The sequence below is a fragment of the Carica papaya genome, chromosome 2 (assembly GCF_054855325.1).
Source record: "Carica papaya isolate Zhongbai chromosome 2, ASM5485532v1, whole genome shotgun sequence".
Lineage (NCBI taxonomy): Eukaryota > Viridiplantae > Streptophyta > Magnoliopsida > Brassicales > Caricaceae > Carica > Carica papaya.
This window is the reverse complement of record NC_142310.1, coordinates 23,540,908-23,562,465: the sequence shown is the minus strand read 5'-3', so window position 1 is coordinate 23,562,465 and position 21,558 is coordinate 23,540,908. Positions and strand designations below refer to the sequence as shown.

The 21,558-nt window shown below is 32.6% G+C and overlaps 2 protein-coding genes across 4 annotated transcripts; both read right to left on the bottom strand.

The window, feature by feature from the left end:
- Nucleotides 1-720: 720 nt before the first annotated feature.
- Nucleotides 721-2,726, bottom strand: LOC110817413 (uncharacterized protein At4g15970-like). Its single transcript, XM_022045944.2, has 3 exons — nucleotides 2,361-2,726; nucleotides 1,910-2,266; nucleotides 721-1,300 (listed from the first exon to the last, which is right to left on the bottom strand). Exons 1-3 carry the CDS (start codon nucleotides 2,520-2,522, stop codon nucleotides 815-817), a joined length of 1,005 nt encoding a protein of 334 aa, XP_021901636.1. The 5' UTR covers nucleotides 2,523-2,726; the 3' UTR covers nucleotides 721-814.
- A 1,396-nt stretch (nucleotides 2,727-4,122) lies between these two features.
- Nucleotides 4,123-17,096, bottom strand: LOC110817448 (potassium transporter 11). Of its 3 annotated transcripts, none has more exons than XM_088213734.1 (9): nucleotides 16,668-17,096; nucleotides 16,009-16,233; nucleotides 15,392-15,617; nucleotides 14,081-14,326; nucleotides 13,200-13,250; nucleotides 12,809-13,069; nucleotides 12,522-12,689; nucleotides 11,563-11,817; nucleotides 4,123-5,214 (listed from the first exon to the last, which is right to left on the bottom strand). In XM_088213734.1, exons 2-9 carry the CDS (start codon nucleotides 16,135-16,137, stop codon nucleotides 4,178-4,180), a joined length of 2,373 nt encoding a protein of 790 aa, XP_088069860.1. In that variant the 5' UTR covers nucleotides 16,138-16,233; nucleotides 16,668-17,096; the 3' UTR covers nucleotides 4,123-4,177. The 3 variants fall into 3 exon arrangements, with proteins under 3 accessions (XP_088069860.1, XP_088069861.1, XP_021901686.1); XM_088213735.1 differs by having other exon boundaries at nucleotides 16,779-17,096; XM_022045994.2 differs by having other exon boundaries at nucleotides 16,009-17,096.
- Nucleotides 17,097-21,558: the final 4,462 nt, after the last annotated feature.

The window sequence follows — 21,558 nt, the reverse complement described above, 5'->3', positions numbered from 1 at the left end:
ATATAAAAAAGAACTAATTTAATTAACAATTAAAAAAGTAATTAATTTAAATAAAAATAAAGATTAGGTTGATCAAATCATTATTTTTGTTTTAAATTTAATATCAATGGCGGCCCTAAAATTGTGGTTCAAGCTGCCATTAGAACTTTCTTCATATCCTGACGTTTATGTATACTTTTCAAAAGCTTCTCTATAGATTTTTTTTGTTTATTTTTATTTTTAATTATTTTTTGTTTTTACTTTTAAAAATTCATTTATTTTTAATTATATTCATTGAATCTTGAAAATCGTAAATCACACAATCTGTTGCTGTTTAAATAATTTCAAATAATATCAAGAATTAAAGAAAAAATGAAAGTAAATGTTTTAGAAAATCATCAACAACATAATTCACAACATCTATTTTCTTAGCTGACCCAACCCAAATAATAAGCAGCTAAAAATCACACATTTTTCAGTGGAAAGCTAAAACCCAATTCTACTTTTAATTAAAAGTCTTTCTATGTTAATTAACGATTATACTTTAATTAACATGCCCCAATTTACTGAGTTCATTTTAGAGAGCTTCATTCAGAGACCCCAACAAAAAAAAAAAAAAAAAAAAAAAAAAGTTCATTTAGAGAGGGACAAAATTCCCACTTTAATTTGGCCAAAATTAGGTGCATTAATCAATTCATATCTCATAAATTACTTATATATATATATATATATATATATAGATAGATAACTTAGAATTTTTTTAAAAGTAAAACCAATTAGTACTTACCTATTCACAAAATAAACAAGAGTAGACGAAACTGAAACCCAAATAAAATTAGAAGCCACATTTGCTGGGAACACTCCAAGATTTGCTTTGAGCTCTTTGGGTTTGATTCAAAGACAAGAAATTGCTCCAATCCTCCAACACAAGATTAAGGTCATGAACTTTCTTCCAAAGACCAACACAACAGTTAGCATGCATTGTGCAAACCACGTTCAAATCTTTGCTTGGCTCGCAAAATCCTCCGAAGTAAACAGTGTCTAAGAACCTTATTTGTAGTCCTATCTCTCGGATAAATGGGTGTTTCTTGATCACGTTAAGTACATCCTGATCGTGCTTGCCCGGATAGGTTAGTCTAGACGAGTACCAAAACTTGTAAAATTCGATGCTTCGATTGTTTGATTTAACATAAGTAAACCCTCCATTTGGTCGATTATTCAAGTCTAGAGGATTTCCGTAGAAATTGTCACATGCTATTTGAAAATCTCCGTTGGGGAAAAATCGTGAAAATGGATCCCGAAGCCACATTATATCGGCATCCTGCGTGCATCACGACTATATATTTTATCTTCTACAAATCGATACTTTGAAAAAAACAAAATTAGATTTAAGTTAATAAAGTCAAATAAGTTTAGCTGCTGAGAAAACGTACAGAAAGCAACAAATTGAATATAAAAAATAAAATAAAGATTTTGTTGTGAGGAAGATGAACTGGAAATTACAAAACTACCCCCATATATATATATATATATAAAACTAGGAATAATTTTTAAAATTAGAAGAGTTTGTCATTTAGACGTACGGTATGATTTTCTTTTTCCTGCAAGTAATTCAGTTTAACTAAAACTCTTACTCTGCCGAAAAAGATCAATAATTTACAATCTTGTTTCTTTTAAATCAATCAATAATCAAGAAAAGTCTCCCAAACTAGCACTAATAAGTCTCTCTCTCTCTCTCTCTCTCTCTCTCTCTCTATATATATATATTAACAAAAGTGAACGAATGACCTGAATTCGAATCATCGACCATTGTGTTCATATACTCTTGGCAACATACCCATATATATACATATATTACTGCAATAAAAAGAAAAATAACTTAACCAAAGACTTAGAAACAAAAAGGAAAGTATGTATACATAATACGTACCGTGAAGACAAAGCTGTAACCGAGCTCAAGGACAGAAGTTAAGAATTCAATTCTTCTCCACATCATATCTAAATAACTCTGGCTCATAAAAAATGCCTCGTCGGTGAAATTATTTCCGGCGGTTGTAAGTGAATAGCAAATAGAATGCACCTCCAAGCATCGATTATATGCAATCGGATCTAAACACACCGCCACTAAATTATTCAATAACTTCTCCGTTCCTTGTCCAACTCGAAAACTCTTCAAAAATAAGTCGAACGTCGAGTTTGGCTCCGCCCATGCTCGATTCAACGTCGTTATGATCACCGTTTTGTTTTCATTCGACGCTCTTTCTAGAATTACCTCTAACTCGTTGACCTATATCAGTGTTAAATTATCAACTAACATGTAAATATAGGTAGATGTATGTTGATATATAAATAACGATGTAAGTAGAGGTTTGTTGAATTACCTGAGTTGAATTGGTGGAGGGAGAGGAAAAAGAAAGAGAGGTGGAGAAAGGAAGGAATTGAAGAGGGTTAGCGGATTTGTAGAGGATAAAGCATGTTATGATAACTCCGGAGAATAACAGAATGATTCCGATGATGGGAGATTTAGTTTGACTGCTCATCATCACACTCGTTCTAATCTCTTCTTCCTGATTTCTAATCTTCCCTCTCTAATGAATACACACACATATATACGCACATGTACACCCGTGTATTTCCACACTAAATATATGTGTGTGTGTGTGTGCGCGCGCGCTAGGATATATAGCTAATAATATAATATTGATCAAGTGGGATATACCCTTATAAAGTTTATAAACGATTTGGGAGTAATCGATACATATATAAACATATATATATATATATATGTAATTAGGGGCGACTAGCTTTTTTATGTCAAGAAAAAAAAAAAAAAAAAAAATCTTAGTTGATATAACAAGTGCATATGACTTTTAGAAACTAAATTATATATATATGTATGTATGTATATATTATGTGACGTGGTCCTAACCTTGATACAGTCATTTATATAAAATATAATATGTGAAGAAATCCGAGTTACGTTTTCCAATCAGATTAAACCCTTCAATTGATGGAAAAAAATTTAAAGATATTAGTGCACATGTGAAATATTTACAGCCGACATGGTAAAGTATAACGTAATCTTTTTTTATTTTTATAAAATAAGATTTTAATATATTTAAAAAAGAAGCAACATCCTATGGACCCACATGGCATAAACTAAATTATTAAAAGTATAACATAAAGTATTTAATTTTTTTTTTACTTGTATTTGGGAAACTAAATTATGAGTAGAGAATCAATTAAAATAAGTTTACTCCTTTGTAAATTTAGTTTGAATTAGACCAAGAAATATATATATATATATATAATAATTAATTAAATCACGTCATGGTTATTTGTCAAAGTCATAAGTCGTCAGCTTCAAGCAACAACTAAATCATATAGTCTGTGTGGACTAAACCCAGATTTGATTATTTTAAATATAAATTTTGTGAAAAACAAAGGAGGCATTAAATAAGGGAGGGAGGGTGGATGACAAATTAATACAATTGAAACCAGGCAGGCTGTTCAATTAATTATGATTAATTATAATTTAACAAACTTTGATTTCCAAACAATTTAAATTAATATTTGATTAGCTGCCAGATTTTGACCTTCATCAATTGTTTATCTCCATAATCCCAACATCTACGTTTCTTTCGCCACAATATACATTCTCAAATTCATTTTGTAATTTGATTTTTAGATTTTTTGAGTTGTTTGTTTATGTATTTTTCGTTAAATTATTATTTTATTATTAATGTATAAATATCATCTAAAATTTAAATTTAAAAAAATATTTTATTTATTTCTTTTTGAATATTCAATTAGAATATTATATAATTAATAATCTAAAAAAAAAAGTATTTTAGCAATCACTTTTTTAAGAATATTCTTCTCTCTCTCTCTCTTAATATTATTTATTCATACCTAATACAAAACTGAGAAGATATTTATAATGAACATTTTAATTTATTTTTAATAATAAATAACTCAATTAGAAGAAAAGACAGAGAGACTTGGTCAGCTCTCTAATTTTCTTAAGAGTAAGCAATTTCCTTTTTTTTTTTTAATAAAAAAAAAAATCATGTCTTAAAGATTCTAAAATCTAAATCCGTAATCCCCACCATTCTCTCTTTCAATTGAATGAAATTTACAATCTGACAACAACCAACACTATTTTATTACTTCATTATTGATGACGGCATCAAAAAAATTATACATAGAATATCTGTCCCACATTCAAAAGACTCTCATGAGGAACGTTGAAGATGACACTGTTCTCCCTACATATTTTCCTAAGAAATGCATATATATAATCAACCGCTATCTTCTTGTAAAACCTCGATTCCCTCCTCGCTCTCACCACTGTATTCCCCAGTATGTGCACCACCCCTGCATCCCTACAGTTATTCAAAAATTCTAACTCATCCACATCCGTGTGGCTGCTCATCTGACTCGAATTCACTGTATTATTCGCCTGCACTGCTGATTTTGAGGGTATAATCGAGTCCAGAGAGGAAACCGTATCCGCGTAGGAAGAAGTTGCATTTCCATTGTTATTCAGTAAGCCATCCATGGATCTCTCAGTTTGCTGGCCGTATAAACTGTATTCATCAGAATCCGAACATCCCTCCATCATGGATTCCAGCCGCACGAATAAGAAGAGGCCGTCAAATAGCTTTTTCTCAAAGTCATCATCTTTCTTGTGGAGATCTTTATACCCATATCTTGCCACGCAGCGGAACATGTGAAAATTCTTGGGTCCAATTCGCTTTACAAGGAACCTCTCCTCTTCTGGGACTGTGTAAACAGGAAGGTACTTCACGCAGACAAAAACAACAACAGAATGTATGGCTGGTAGATTTGTGATGAAGTGAGAAAAAATGTGGGGCACCCCACTGGCTAGTTCAGTGTACACAAGTCCAATGCCAGGCACCCGAACCAGTCCTAAGCTGGGGCCAAGCCCAAGGATCCAAGCCATTGAAACCTTGCTATGCATCTCAAACTCGTACCGTTTCACTGTACCATAATGCCATACGTACATGATGAGAAGAAAGGCTGCTGCAATCACGAGGGGAACCCAACCACCTTGGTCGACCTTGAAAAGCACTGCAGAGAAGTATGTACACTCCACAACCAATGACAAGGCAGTAAAGATCAGGACAAGAATCCAATGACAGCGCCAAACTAATATCATGATTAGAATCATAAGGAATGTGGTCACCAACATGACAATCACAACTGCTGTTCCTGTTCAAACATAAACCACTATGCAATTTAGTACAAGATAAATTTGGATAGTATATGAGAAAGCCATTAAGGAAAAAACAAAACAGGATCAGATCCTCAATCAATCTTCACCGGTTAGTAAAATATAGGCATACTATCCTTTCTATCTCTCTCTCATTCTCACCTCACCATTTTCTTACTTGGTTACATCCAACTAGACACCCAACCCATCCAACATAAAAATGGAAGATATTAAGATCATATAACTCTGACCAGTAAAGTATAATTGCAGTATCACTCAACCATATAATCTATGCAGTGGTATTACTAAGGAATGTAATCCAATATCGACCAAACATTAGGATATATAATGGTTAATCTAACATGGTATCAAAATTAATTTTGTGGTTCTTCCTCATAGCTAAAGGGGAGGTAATTGTTGGTATTGAATACCTGTATTCCATCCATACCCTGCCTTCTCACATACACGCACAGCACGAGAGGAATATTGAGGAATGTAATTCCACATGACTAAATATGAAAATCTATAATGGATTTAAATGAAAATTAACAATTAGATGTATTCTCATTATATAAATATTGTGTTAGAACCAGGAATTAGGGGGGAAAGAAGTGCTAAGATAATTCCATGAAAATGCCATTAATACTATTTTGTGTTTCAAGCCATTTATATTCCTAACTGATATTTACATGAAAACATACTTTATAAAAGTTAAGGCTTGTACAAACTAGCCGAAGCCTTTGTCCCTTCAATGGCATTATCTCCCTCAATGAAGTAGTATAACCAAGGTTTGAACACCTTACATCCCTGTAGGGCTGTGCCCAAAGAAAAAAAAAAGCCCATGCCGAAACTATATTCACTCTCTGGTTCCTTTTTGTTTGCTCCATGGTATATGAAATGAATCAAATACTTAACCAGAGCCTACTCAACTATTTGAGACAAAGGGCAGAATGGGAGAAAAAACACCCAAATCAAATATTGGGCGGGTTGAGATGGACGTGCTCACTTTTCAATTTAAAACACATTTTAAAACAAGAAAAGATATCTTGTTGAAACTTAAATGCAAACAAACTCACAGAAAAGATAACTATAGACTAGGGTTACGGAAGGGCAGATATGTAGAACCTCACTAAACCTCCCACTCGAAAAACTTCAATATTTCTTTTCCTTGTTAAGACTTGTCTGGGCTTTGTGAACTTTGGGGAACTCCATTACTAAAGGCCACAATGGAATATTCCAGTCACTGAGCACACAGGATCTGTTGCATGTATTTTTGGTAAGCAAGAAATTAGTAGGCAGAGAAATTATCGTGTGTAGGTAGAGCAAAGAGACAGGGTAATTTGGGACATTATTTTCCCAAGGGATTTGGCGAATTGATTTTAGTCATAAAATAACAAAGATTTGATAGAACTCTAGTTTTCCTAGAAAATAGAGAATAAATCTCTGTTAGATATGATATTTTATTATTTTATTATTTAATTAGTTAATATTATACAATTAGAATTCTAATAAAAATTTTCTTATTAGTAAATTAAGCATTTTATACAGGTGTAACAAAATAAAGGGTAATAAATAAAGTTTATATTTTTTTTCTCTAAAATAAACATAGTATCAGAGTCAATTAAAGGTATTTTAAGATTATAATTTTAAAATTTTTTTCAAATCCTAAAATAGCAAAATATGTTGATTTGAGACTCAATTATAAAGATCTAATATCACCACCATCCTAAAAAAAGTCACAGCCTTACCGCCGGCCTACTCCCGACTGAAATTACCGTTATTTGCAAATGCTGCCGCACGTGCCACCGCCGGCCACCACGTTCCGCCACGATTTCACCAGGAATCACCACAGAAATTGTCGGCAAGTTCAGATCCGACATGGATATGGTGAAAATCGCGCCAGAACCTCTCGAATCTTGTTTTCCCGAACCTGGCCGCCACAAACCGTCTTCTTCTCTGCCTTTCCAGCTATGTCTGCACACAAATAGGCCTTCTTCGCACGCAAGCCGCTTCAACCAGTCTTCTCTAGTCCTTTTTCGGCTCTTACGCGTGTGTCTGCCTCTAGTTTCGGAATCCAGTCTCTCCGCGCATGTGTCCACCTCTAGTTTCGCGATCCAGCACATATGTGCTTTCTCCGCGCGCGAGCTACTCCGACCAACCTTTTCTGGTCCTTTTTCTGACTCTTCCGCGCGCGTCCGCTACTAGTTTGCAACTTGATCTGCAAGTTGGCCATATGTGATATCGTTGCACCAACTTGAAGGGAGGTGTTAAATAGAATATTTTATTATTTAATTAATTTATTATTTAATTAATTAAAATTATGTAATTAAAATTTTATTAAAATAATAATCTTATGTAGTTAGAATTCTAGTAAAATAAGAATTTTTTTATTAATAAATTAACTCTTCTATAAATACCCCCAACGTAACAACCTAAAATGTGAGAAATAAAGTTTATATTTTTCTTCAAAATCAACAATTTCTCTCTAATAGATTTATTCTGTACATCAAATTTTGACTTACCAAGCATTTATATGGATATATGCTTACCTATAAGCCTCTCCTAATCCTCCCTCTAATAAAATTAAACAAGTACGGAGTACTTAAACAAATTCGAACTACAAACGACTCAACTTGGCGTAAACTCCTTACTACAAGGAAAAATAATTTAAAATAAGAACTCAAAAAAAATAGTAATATATCATAACACGATACCAATTGATTGACTTTCATACCAAGTTACTGAGATAATTGTCCCAATTGTAGGTGATTACCACGCAACAGGAAATTAATCAAGATGCATACATGCAAAAAAGGAAACACAGAACTTATCGTAGCTCAGGTTAGTAGTCTAGTTCACAGACAAACATAATGGAAATTTTTCATTATGAACTTGAGAGATTACATGGACAGGTGAGATTCAAGAGCTCTCAAATCCCATATACACCAAATCTCATGTCACGACAAAGACTTAAGAGAAGAAAAATCGGCTTGAGAATAGAGTAAACAAACCCCTAATGGTGTACAAGGGCAATCTGACGTGGCTTGTGGTCCAGGTTTGAGTAAGGAATAAAACAGATTCTTTGACTCAATAAAATTAGTTATGGATTCCTTTTTCTCTTATAACCATTTTATTGTGTTTGGAATTTCTTGCCAGAGACTGGTAGAGGAATAATATATTACCTATGTAGCCTGATTTCTCAAGTATGATGAATGTTATCAGAATTTTATCTAATTTAGCAGCTCTTGACAAATTTCTCTCTCTCATTCTCTCCTCTTACTTGTTGTCTCTCTCCCTTTATATATTCATCTCATCAATTCCTTCATATATTCTCACAACCTAAATTGTTACTGGTATACATGTTAAAGGCTCCTGAAAACTTGGTATCAGAGCCTATGATTCCAACAAGCCGCTTATGAATACGGGAAAGGATGTGGTAAATGAAAAAAAAAAATGACAACAACTAGATGACAATGTGTCAGATGTGGACCAAAAGCTGTCAGACTTTATGGCAGAGATGCATGAAATGCAGCGCAAGACAAAAGCGCACACTGACTAGCATTTCAAACAGCTAATGGAGATGCTGCAGAGAGGAGCATGGCCTGGAGAATCGACTATGTTGGTAAGTCATTCTCCTCCCTACCAAACCTATGAGCAGGGTATTTTTCCAACTCCAAAATACCGTGAAGTTGGGGGAAGTAGTGCACAAAACCCATAGAATAACCCGTTGGAGGCCCCCATACCAAAGGTGGAGATTCCCAACTTCGAAGGTCAAAAACTAAGAGTTTGGATTAGATTTTGCCCAAAATATTTCCAAGTGATTAACATAGCTAAAGAGAACAAAGTAAAAACAACCTCCTTGTACTTAGGAGATAAGGCCAAAGTTTGGTTTCACTGGTGGGCGAGCCCGCTGGACAGGTAGATTGGGGTATGTTTATAGATGAGTTATGCAGAAGATTTGGAGAGTTGGCAGGAATTGATGTGGTGGAGGAATCCAATAAATTTGTGCAAGAGGATTCAGTACCTAATTACCAGGAAAATTTTGAGGAGATGAGGTCATTGTTAATTACCGAAAATAGTATATTTTATTTTTATGCTTCATGTGGGTTGAAAGAAGAGTTATGACCCACCTTGAGAATACAGATATCTCTCATCCTAAACCATGCTTTCGAGTTGGCCTTGTGGCAAGAACAATCCATGGAGGATATGTATCGCCATAGCTCGGTTGGTCACCAATCTTCTCTTGCTTACAGCCCAAAAACACATTTTTGACCAACTAGTCCCAGAAATTCTCCCTATCCACACCAACCACTTCATGACAAGGACCATAAATCAACTACCATCTAAAAACTCCAGAAAGCTACAACCCACAACCCTCCGGAAGGCAGACATAGTAACTCATGCTATCAGTGTGGAGAGAAATACTTTCAGGGGCATTAGTATACGAACAAAACAGTTATGGCTATAGAGGAATGTAGGAGGAAGAAGAGAAAGAAAAAAAAAGGAGAACCAGGAAGCTCTTGATGACACGAGAACCCTTTCTTTGCAAGCCACTGAAGACCTATCAACAAGGGGAACCGTGAGGATCAAAGGATCACTAGAAAAGTGGGTTGTCCTGATACTTCTAGATAATAGGACTTCTTAGTCCTTCTATGGATACTGCTGTAGCAAAAGGATTGAAAAACAAGACAGTAAATAACAGGTTTCTCGTGGTGGTAGTGGCAAATGGTCATAAGGTGACTAGTGAAGAAGAATGCACTGGGGTGCAAGGGAGGATGTAGAATTATATGTTTTCTGCAACTTCAGTGTCATTCAATTGGACGGTTCTGATGTGATATTAGAGGTGGACTGGATGAGGCTGTACAGCCCCATTATTTTTTATTTTGTGGAACCTAACTTATCTTCAAAATAAAAGGTGATATTGCGTGGGATAAAAGTTTCGACAGGTTAGTTAAACTGACTGGTGAAAGGCTGAAACAATGTCAAGAAAGGGAAGCGACCATAGTACAGGAATGGTGAACTGCCTTTGGTCCATGGAAGGCTCACCCACAGATCTGCCTAATGGAAATGCATCCATGGAAAGGGACATCTGATGGACTAAGCATCGCAGACATTTTAAGATATTTTTCACGAGCCTAAAGGATTATCACCTTCTATGACTTTGGACCATGGCATACCCCTTGCGGCCAGAAGCTCCCCAATGAACTTAAGGCCCTACTATACCCTTACTTCCAAAAGCAGGAAATTGAACAGCAAGTGAAGAAAATACTAGACGCTTTAACCATCTGCGTTAGTCATTCTCCATTTGCATCTTCGTCAGATTAGTGAAGAAAAAGGATGGCACTTAAAGGTTTTGCGTTGATTATAAAGAGCTCAACAGAGTTACATTTAAGAACAAGTTGCCAATTTCAGTTATTAATGATTCTCTTTATGAGTTATACAAGTAGCGGTATTTTCAAAAAATTGACTTTGAGATCCAAGTATCATCAAACATGTGAAAGAGAATGTTTATAAAACAGCTTTTAGGACACATCATGGAATAATAAAGTCCTTGTTATGTCCTTTGGCTTAATTAATGCTCCAGCCACATTTCAAACCCTCATGAATCATATCTTTGAGGTGTATTTGAGGGTGCTTATCCTTGGCTTAACCAAGGACCTCATATTATGTCTTTGGGCTTAACCAATACTCCGGCCACATTTCAAGCCCTCATGGATCATATTTTTTAGGCATATTTGAGAGTGTTTGTCCTTGGTGTATTTGAGGGTGTTTGTCCTTGTTATGCCCCTTAGCTTGACCAATGCTTCGGACCCATTTCAGGCCCTCATGAATCATATCTTCGAGGCCTATTTGAGGGTGTTTGTCCTTACATCTTTTGGAGACATTCTAGTGTACAGTCCCTTTATGGAACAGCACAAACAGCATTTTGTGTTTACTTAACCGAAATAGTACCAGCTCTATACTAAGATATCTAAATGTTACTTTGCCTAAAAGGAGATCGAATACTTGGGACACATGCCTAAAAGGAGATCGAATACTTGGGACACATTATTCCCAAGCAAGGAGCCAAAACAGACCCCCAACAGGTTGAACACCAAGACAAGTTGAGTTCAAAAAGAGACCACATTGAGTACAATAATATCTTCCGTCAGCTTCTTCAGTTTTCACCTCTTTTATTTCTCTCTCTCTCTTTCCCCTCTGATAATATATTTTGTCTATACATTCCTCTTGTTCTGCTTCTCAATCCTAATTTCCTCTAATCTGTCATATCCCATATGGGTTAGCATTAATCACAAGATTCTGTGACATCAACAAACTTCACAAAATTCAAAAGATTATAAACTTACCATAAGCATTCCCAATTTGATTTTGATTTTTGAATCCGGCAGTCACAGCAATGCAAAGAATCATAAGGATCCAATTAATATCTGGAACATATATCTGACCAAGGAACTTCTTTGATGTATGTACAACTTTCACTCTAGGAAAACAACCAAGGGCAAGAGCCTGCTTGATTATTGAAAAAGTTGCAGAGATGGTAGCTTGACTTGCAACTATAGCGGCTGCAGTCGCAACAACAAACATTGGCCAATATATACTCTCTGCAGAATGAGAGATTATCAGCATTTGTATAAAACCATAGGTCTCTTTTTAAAACTATATGACACAATTAATAAACTAATGCACCCTCCAAATATGCACGCTTACACATTCAAGATGTAGATATTGACCCTCATTAATTTTTTAACATGGGATTTTTAAATTTTTTCTCCAAACAGAATGTTAAAGCTTTGTTAACTCTGAAAAGAAAACATTAGATTCCTACATTAAAATTACCTCTTAAGCTACTTAGCACATTTTTAAACTTCTATCCTTCACTCAGAAGTTTCAAATGGCATCAGTAAAGACTGATTTTGGGTTCTGCCAGAAATAGGCTAGATTCTTAGGTACTCATAGCATTGACTAGAGAATCTTTTGAATATACTTGACCATTTTTCTAAAATGCATTATTTATCTTGAAAGCAAGAAGAACCAATTTCAAATAATTTTTTCAATATACGTTCAGATATTTCTAAAATGCATTGTGTATACTGAGAGCAACAATGCAAAGTAGAAGAGCCAGCTTCAAATCCCATTTCCACTTTCTTCTTCAAGAATACTAAAAGAGAAGGTCAGCAGCATAAATTAGTTATCATATTGAGGATGACAAGGCCCCTTCCAATAAGTTTGCTGAGCATTATATTTATACACTTCCTCATGCACCGAAAAGGACCTCAGTTATTGTGGCAAAAATATCAGAACAAACCTGGAATAGAACGGTAAAATGCATCAGCCACATGTTCCTTGTTATTCATAATATATGCAGCTTGTCCACTGTAGGCTAAAAGAAGGCAAGGAAATACTACTACTGTAAAAGCAATTTGTATGGCTGACACTGGAAAATGGGCTAGATCAGCAAAAAGTGCCTCTGTCCCTGTAGTAATTTAAAAAGAAAAAAGAAAAAAAAGAATTTCTGAATCCACAAATGCCAACCAAGTTTAAATTTCTTTAAAAGGGTAAAGGAACCATCAAAATGAGGAAGAAGTAAATGACCTGTGATGCTAAGCATAATACCACCAAGTGAAGTCCAACTATCTCTCCCTCCTCTTTTAAGGTATCGATATATATACACAGGTGAAAAGGCTTTCAAAACGCTGCTATCATGTTTCCAAATGTTGAAAATGCCAATACTTCCAATTAAAAGAAACCAAAGCAATACAATTGGGGCAAAAAGCCAGCCAACCCTGTCGGTACCATAGTGCTGCATGCTAAACAAGCCTACTAAAATTACAACAGCAACAACAACAACTACACCTGTACCATAGATAGCAAAAAACAAGAATTAGATACAAAGAATAAGCCAGTGGAAAATTAAGACCCAATACAACAGAAATGGTCCTGTTCCTGAGACATTTGAAAATGTATTATTGGAATAATCGCATACCATTACTCATGCCAGGATGGTCAACCTTGATCCCACCAGCAGCTGAAAGAACTGCGAAAGATAGCATCTTAATCATCCACTAGGAAAAACTGAAGAAAAATTTTTTTTCACAAGATGACAAGGTAATCATTTAACTGAACTTTAGTTGTCTCTACCACAACTAGATGAGAATGCTATGAAGCCATCTGAGCACCTTATTCCCTCCCACCCCATGAGAAAAGAACAAAAGATGTAAAAAGAAATCAATCTGTGTCAGCTCTTGAGAAAATTTTAATATAAAACCCCTAATATTTACAGAGAATACTGGATTCCTTAGTCTTACTTTTTTCCACTTCATCTCAGTTCCAGTTACAGAAATCAAATTTCAAGCGTGTCCTATCTAGAAGGACGCATGTTTTACTTCCTTCTTTTTTGAATAAAAATTTGTGTTTCTAAAACTAGTAAACAGAAGTATTATCCCAGTCATGTAAACCCAGATAGATCCGATAACAATTCAAGTTAAGCCAGAAGCTTAAAGAGGGGCTTTCTGCAAGCAAAGTTCTTGTTCAAGGTCTATCGGTGACAGAATAGTGAAGGATGTTCAGAGGCTGTATATGAACAAGACATGTACTAAAAAATGAAGTGGAAGATTGAGATATGATAGATTTATTAAAGTGTCTCGCAGCATTTGGCGAAAAACAAAGAAATATTAACCACAAGATATTGTTTAACATGCTGTCTATCTGGCTAAATCTTAACTAAGGTCTCTTTTTCTTATGGCTTCTATAGATTGGAAGTGTGCTCTCTTAGTGTATGCCTACATCTTTTCATAAAGCATGATGGTTTTAGATGGACAGAAAGAAAACAGAAATGGCCTAACAAGAGTCGAATATGAGACATACCTGAAATTGCTGGAGTTAAAATACCATCACCAATCACCATGCAAGTGCCAACAAGGACAAGAATAAGAAGTGCATTTTTCCTTGATGCACGTCTTTCTAACCACCTCTTGGTTTTTGCAGCGAAGGACTGTTCATGAAATGTAGAACGACTATATGTTGTTAGCTCCTCATCAGTGCGATGCTGATTGGGAATTGTTTTTACTTTTGCATGCCGGCAAAGTAATGAATATAGGGCAAATGTTCCACCTGCACCACAAAGAAAGGTTGATATTATGATGCTCATCAGAGTTGAAACACAAAACTCACAAGCACAGTATAAAAATTGGTATACTGCACCTTACAAGCACTGGTGAACATAAAATTTAAATAGTTGAACAAAACATAGCATGAAACTCAAACTGTTTTGGATGTAAGGGACATGATACAGCATAATATCATGTTCATTTTCGACATAGAGTTTTATAGATGCAAAAGGCAAGAGCATTAAACAACTTTCATTTGTGATTCTAATCTAAAATGCTCAAAAAATGTGTTACCAGGTATTCTATTCAGTTTATTTGATCACAAGCCAGATATTTAGAATATAAAAAAATAATTTTTAAGAAAATAAGAGAGAGAAAGAAAGAACTATTTAAGTTAAGTAAAATGTTGACCAGTGAAGCAGGTTTCTGCAAATGTAGTTAAATAAAAATGCACTTACCACCACTAACTCTATAGCACTGTAGTACAGGTGTTTTTTATTTTATAATCAATCTCTTTTGCTTCATTGCAGCATAACAACATTAAAATTTTCAGTTCTTCCTTTTTTTGATAACTAAATCTCCATATGGAATTAATCAAAAATAATATCCCTCCAATTTTCTCAGGAATAAGGCAGTTCGTGATGGGTTTTGAAGATAACAAGACCATAAGTGTGTCTGGAACAAATGAACTTCTTTTATTTCATCAGCAAAGTTGTATTTTGTTTAACTATTAAATGATGGAATGGAAATTGAAACATGTTGTCTCAATTCCGTTTAAAATGTCCTTAGAAGTAAATCCTTATTCTATTGTAGTAGAATTTTTAGTTTCTGATATATGAATTAATTGTAGATCTTCACATGAATTCCACAAAATTCATTAATTTGTTCCAAACAAAGTCTACAGAAACAGTAGCATCTGTTACCTCAGTATAAGATTTCCTAGTGAGTGGATGTAGACAAAAGCATAAACTATTTTAAAAAGTAGTACTGGAAAGTCCTTTTTATTTAAATGGCACTAAGCATAGAAGGAAAGAATTTTGATGAAGGCCATGAAAAAATATTGGCTTACCTTGACCACTGTCGTTGGCTTTACAAACAATGAAAACATACTTGAGGAGCGGGATAAGAGTGAGGGAATATATAATCAGGGAAAGAGCTCCAATCACATCCTCTGGATCTTCAACTCCCCGAGGAAATGTATTGTAGAATACATACAATGGAGAAGTGCCCAAGTCTCCATAAACTACTCCAAGACTCTGGAATGCAAGCCGCAGTAGCAATATCACAGAAAATTTCTGCACAAATCAAACCTTATCAGAAAAGGAAGCACATCCAAGGCACAAAAGCAGTTGCAACTATCCTTCATATCCTTTTCTTTTTCAATCAATCCATATTAAGCATACTCTATGAGAACTTGCTAAACCAGTCAGAGTAGCAGTAATACGGTGCCTTATAAAAGTGAACCTGAACCAAAGGACACTCCTAGACTAATTCTGTAACATTCACCATGAAAATCCTCACTTGCAAATAACAGAATGACCGAATAATTATATGGAAGAACATCAAAAAGTTGAATTCGTAAATACTTTCCCAAACTCAGTTCATACAAGTAATACTTATGCATCCCAATAAGTGCTAGGTGAGGTTTTCACTGCAATAAGCAGCAAGTAGATTCTAAGGCCATACCTTTTCTCTGTACATATTCCTAAGCCTCCCGGCCTCTTCATCCATAGGCTGATCAAGCTTTTGATCCAAAACCCACATGCTGCCTTTGTTGGTTTCACTGTCTTCATCAATCTCGACTCTTGATTCCATTTTCAATCTCAATTCAAAATGATTTTCAGCCTTTCACCCCCAACTCTATCTATCTGACTCAACTATTCCCCTAACTAGAAGGAAACCCAGAAATTCCTACCAAAACAAATTTTTTTCCGATTAAAAAGAACTGAACTTGAAATAAAATGAATAAGCTTCACCAAAAGACCAAGTTCCAAATATTTAATTTTCACTCCCAAAAGCATCCCTAATTCAACGGAGAAGCAAGATTCAACCTAGCAAAAATTTCCACTAGAACAAGAGCAGAAAACTTTCGAACCTATATAGTAAAAGAGAGACTGAAAGCGATATACGAAGTTCAAATCATCTCTACTTCACTTTATAGTACTCAATCCATCTGAAAAATTGATGGCCACTAAATCTAGAAAAAGCGATCAAAACAGAAAGGCTTAAGCTAAAACTAAAACCCACACAAGATAAACTGAAAGCAGGCACAACAGTAACGATTCCAAACTCGAATTCTTCGAAACTAAATAATACTGGTATAACACCAAAATTTGAACACATACACGGTAAAACTCAGCAAAAAGAATCGAGGATAAACCAGCTCAAGGAGACCCAAGTTTGCTATAGAAAAGCAATTGAATTGATGAAGGAAAAAGCTGCCAGACTTCACGTACCCAAGTGGGGTCAGTTGAATACCAACCACAAGATCAAGAAGCCAAAACCCAGTAAAACTAACCAAAAACATAGATTTAAACAAAACCCAGGTCGGTTTTATGTTGAAATAAGCACCAAGGCCGTAAACAACCAAGAGTTGTTTTTACGTTTGCAGATTGTCAGACTCTTCTTTGGCAGTTTATTTACTAGCTGCAAAACAAACAGAGCTTTCTGTGCATAATGAGTTAGCTGCCAAAAACTGTGCCAGCTTAGAGAGAGAAAGCAAAGCAGGCATGGAAAAACATTTTGAGAGGGAGAAAGGAAGAGGGGGGATGGGATGCAATTTGTTTATTTATATTATTTATGTTATTTTTCCCGACGGACACATTTGTAAAATTGGCAGATCTATCGAGATTTCGTTTTTTTTTTTTTTTTTTGAAAGGTAATTAATTAAAAGTTTAATTTTTTTTAATTAATTTTGTAAATTTTACCACACCAATTAATTAATTAACTTTTTTTATAAAAAAAAAAAAAAAAAACAGTGTTAGTTTCGTTGCGGGACCCACTAGAATTTAGGTATTTAATCTAGTGGGCCCCGCAGGCTTTTTTAATTTTTGTCTTTCTTTTTTTAAAAAAAATATTTTTTGTAAAAATAATTCATAATTAGGGTAATCCAAAAGTATTCTTCTATAGAAAAATTAGATAACATTCTTTTTTTTTTTTTTTTGTTTTTTTGGTAACCTTATTTGTCTTCTTTCTTTTAATAATTGTTGATGCATTTGCTTTATCAAATACATTATTCATCAGAATTTCTGATTATTTCCTGATGCTTCTAAACAATTATTGATTTTTAAAATAAATAAAAAAATAGAGAGAGAGAGAGAGAGAGATAGAGAGAAGCTAAAACCAAATACAATTATACATACATATATATTTATATATATTTTTAATTTACATGTTTTTATTTTTAAAATTAAAAATAATGCCAATATAAAGTTTAAGAATGAATTATATCTACACTACATAATAAACTTGACAATACATGTACATACTGTAAAGTAATTAATAATATATATTTTTTATATAAATTTATAATAGTTCGTATCAATCTTTTATCATTTGATTTTTTTTTTTATAAAAATTTTGAACATGTAAATCTATTTTCTATTTTTTAATATAAAGTTGAGTTTTTACCTTCAAATAAAAGCCAAAAGAGGATAATAACTCAATCTACCGTATTGAATTCAAACACCAATAACTTAATAATTTTTTAAATTCAAATCAATAATTATCAAAAAATAAAATTTGAGTTGTCGATTAATGATTAATAACTTAAATATTTATACGATGATAAAAAAAAATATATTATAATTATTATTAATTTATATATTGTCAAATATTACGTCACAATTACAATCAAAAATTAATATGAAATCATAATAAATAAATAAATAAACCTCACAAAATCTAAGAGTTCTTTAGTGCAAAGTCAATGATTGTGCTCATATATATTCAAGTGTATCTTAATACAATGAAGAACTGAAAATGACTATATTTATATATTAAAAAATTTAAAATGTTGTATAAATAATTTACATGAGATAAGATTGAAAATATCTAAATGTATTGAAACGAAATAGAGCTAATAGTACTATGTATGTTATGTATATATTTTGATGTGACGGGAGTATGGAAAGATAACAATGTGACTAATATGATAAGAAATCAAATATTTCACATAAAATCGTGATTGATATAATGAGGAATTGGTATTTTTTTCTCTTTAAAAGATGTTATTAATTTGAGTCAAACTATATATTTTCATATGTTCTTATCATAATACCTTATTATAATTGATATGTAAGTATCATCTAATTAATAATATGTACGAATTTTCATGTAAAAGTGCACCATGTTAATCATTTATTGATAAAAAAAATAAAAATAATAATCTTAATAAATATTTTAAGGAGAGAATTAGTAAATTAAAGAATTTTTCGTAGATTAAGTAGACTTTGGAACGAATACAGTTTGGGTTATTAATTTTACGAATGCTATTAAACTAATTGTTTATTAAAAAATACTTTTAATTAAAAAAAAAGCTATTTAACATTTGGTAGAATTAATTATAGGAACTGCAATCACTTTAAACAAACAGAAGATAAATATAACTTTTGATATTTAGAGTATGTATTTTTATTAAAAATCAATCAAATTCATTTTTCAAAAATTACAAATTGTAATTTATGTATATAAACCCATGAACAACATATTTTGTTTTTGTTTTTTGTTTTTTTTTTCCAAAAGTATATTTCATTTGCTCATTTTATTATAAAAGTACTTTTAGAACTTAAAAGTCAAACCTAAAAACTACCATAAACTAGATCTAAATGACATTTTAGTTTTCTTTTATAGAAAATGAAAAATGTATATATATATATATATATATATATATTGAAGTTGTATTTTGAGTTAAGGTTAAATTTGTGAAGATAGAGATAACATAGCTTATTATGTTTCAGAAAATAATAAATATGGTATTAATTTTCAGAAACATTAAATTTCTAGTCAATTGTACTTGTAAAAATGAAAGCAACTAAAAATCTATCTTACCAACTAAAACAACATTGGGTTTGATTCAAATGAATTATATATATATTTTAATTTATTCGTACTATTTATTTAATACGTAAAAAATAATCATAATTTATATTATTTAACGTGAAAGAAAATATTATAAAACTGCTTGATTAAAATTTGCATTGAATATCTTATAATCACATTATTGATGTTGTTTAAATTTATCTTATGTTTAAATTATGCTATTATTTACATTATATAGATATTGACATTTAAAATAAATTCAATGAACTAAGAAAAAAAAATAGTGTTTTTAGATTTTTCAATGTTGAAATTCAAAAATCATAAATATGGTTATTTTATTCATAGTATATTATTAATTTTTAATATCAAAAATCATATCGGGATAAGATTTCTTTGAACATTTCTTAACTTTGTATATTATGTAAGATATATATATAAAAAAAAAAAGAATTTCTTTATTTTTGTAGTCTTTGTAATTATCAGAACAATTACTCATGAAACATTTAAAATACTTGTTATGCATGATTAGACAAGTAGTCAACAATCTAGAACAATTTTTCATTACTTTTAAAATAATATATATATATATATATTTTTATCTCTCTCTCCTATATGGGATGATTTTGACCGAACCAATTTTATATGATATCTGTACAAATTTTGAAAATTTAAACATAAATTTATATTTAAGATTTTTTTTTTTTTTTTTAAAAAAAAAAGCAAAGGTGATTAGAATAATTTATAATAGTTTTGTAGAACTGATGAAATAAAAATTATTGATGTAAAGTATAATAATTTATACGGGGCACTTGAATTTTATATGTAGCACTTGCCTTTACTTTCAGTTTCTTCAACATTGGGTTATATTAATTAAAACAAAAAACAAAAAACCCATGAAAGTTCTATCTTTTAACGTGTAGTGCTTGAGATGATCAGATCATTAGACTCGCAAACATAATGTTAAAAGTTTGGCTTTATGTTAGATTAAAATAATAATTTCATCTTTATACTTTATACTTTTTTTAAAAAAAAATTAATCCTTATTTTATGTTAATCTAAATTAATTTCTGTATTTTTGAAAAAATTTCAACTTAATCATAATTAATGCTGTTACTAATTGAATTTCATATAATTGTAAATTAAATATTACATTACATGAAATTTAAATACTACATAAATTTAAAAAAATAATAACAAAATCCCGAAAACAGGCTCATGACCATTTTTTTTTTCCTTCTTCTTTTTCTTTCTCCTCCCCCCTTCCCCTCATTTCCATAGCTCTGTACCTCTGTACCTGTATCCATTTATGAGCCGTATGATCAACTTTGTCTCCGGCCATTTGTTGTTATGCTTCCGTGCTCATTACATTGATACCTATATTCTCTCTAACGAGACTTGTCCTCTCTGTCGATTTCTGGAGAAAGTTAGGAAGATTGGTGTTAAAACAATTATAAAAGTATCTGATTATCTAGTAGACATAGCCGGCCATATCGAGCTTTTCGAAAAATTGAAGTTGAATGAGTCATAACAAGCTTGAGAGAACTCGCCGTAGCGGATGATTTCTTTACGGAGATTATCAAATGATTTTATATTCAAGATCAGTAGGAAAGTTCACAAATTCTGGAAAAAAATGCAATCATTGATTCACACTCAAAAGAGTGCCCAGATGTAGCAGCCCCGGAAATTCATAATGGAATTTATATTCAAAAATATCAAATGCGGAAGCGAAGTCAAAATTTGAATAACATCCCTTACACTGAAACCAAAACGTGCTCACAAAATATAAAAGATTAAACTACCTAGAGGAGAAACTTGAAAGTAAAAACTACGAATGTGACTATGGAGTCTTTAGGCGTCCCCTTCGTCGTCCTCCTGCGGAACCGGCTCGGGAACGATGTCCTCTTGATCTGAAATGATTAAATAAGGAATGAACTACACTAGCCCAGTAAAGACATCACGATATCTCACCGTCACGGAGGTAAAGGTGGGTAGAAAACACAAAAAGACCAATGGAGCATAATTTACAACAAATCCTTTTATCGATAATAAAACCTTTACCATTTACTTACCTCGGTGAAATTCATAAAACAATATACGAAAGCAATAACATCATCATCATCATGGAAACATATATATGAACTGTATAACATAATACCTATCGCACTTTTCGTAATTCAATCGTTACACAACATATCT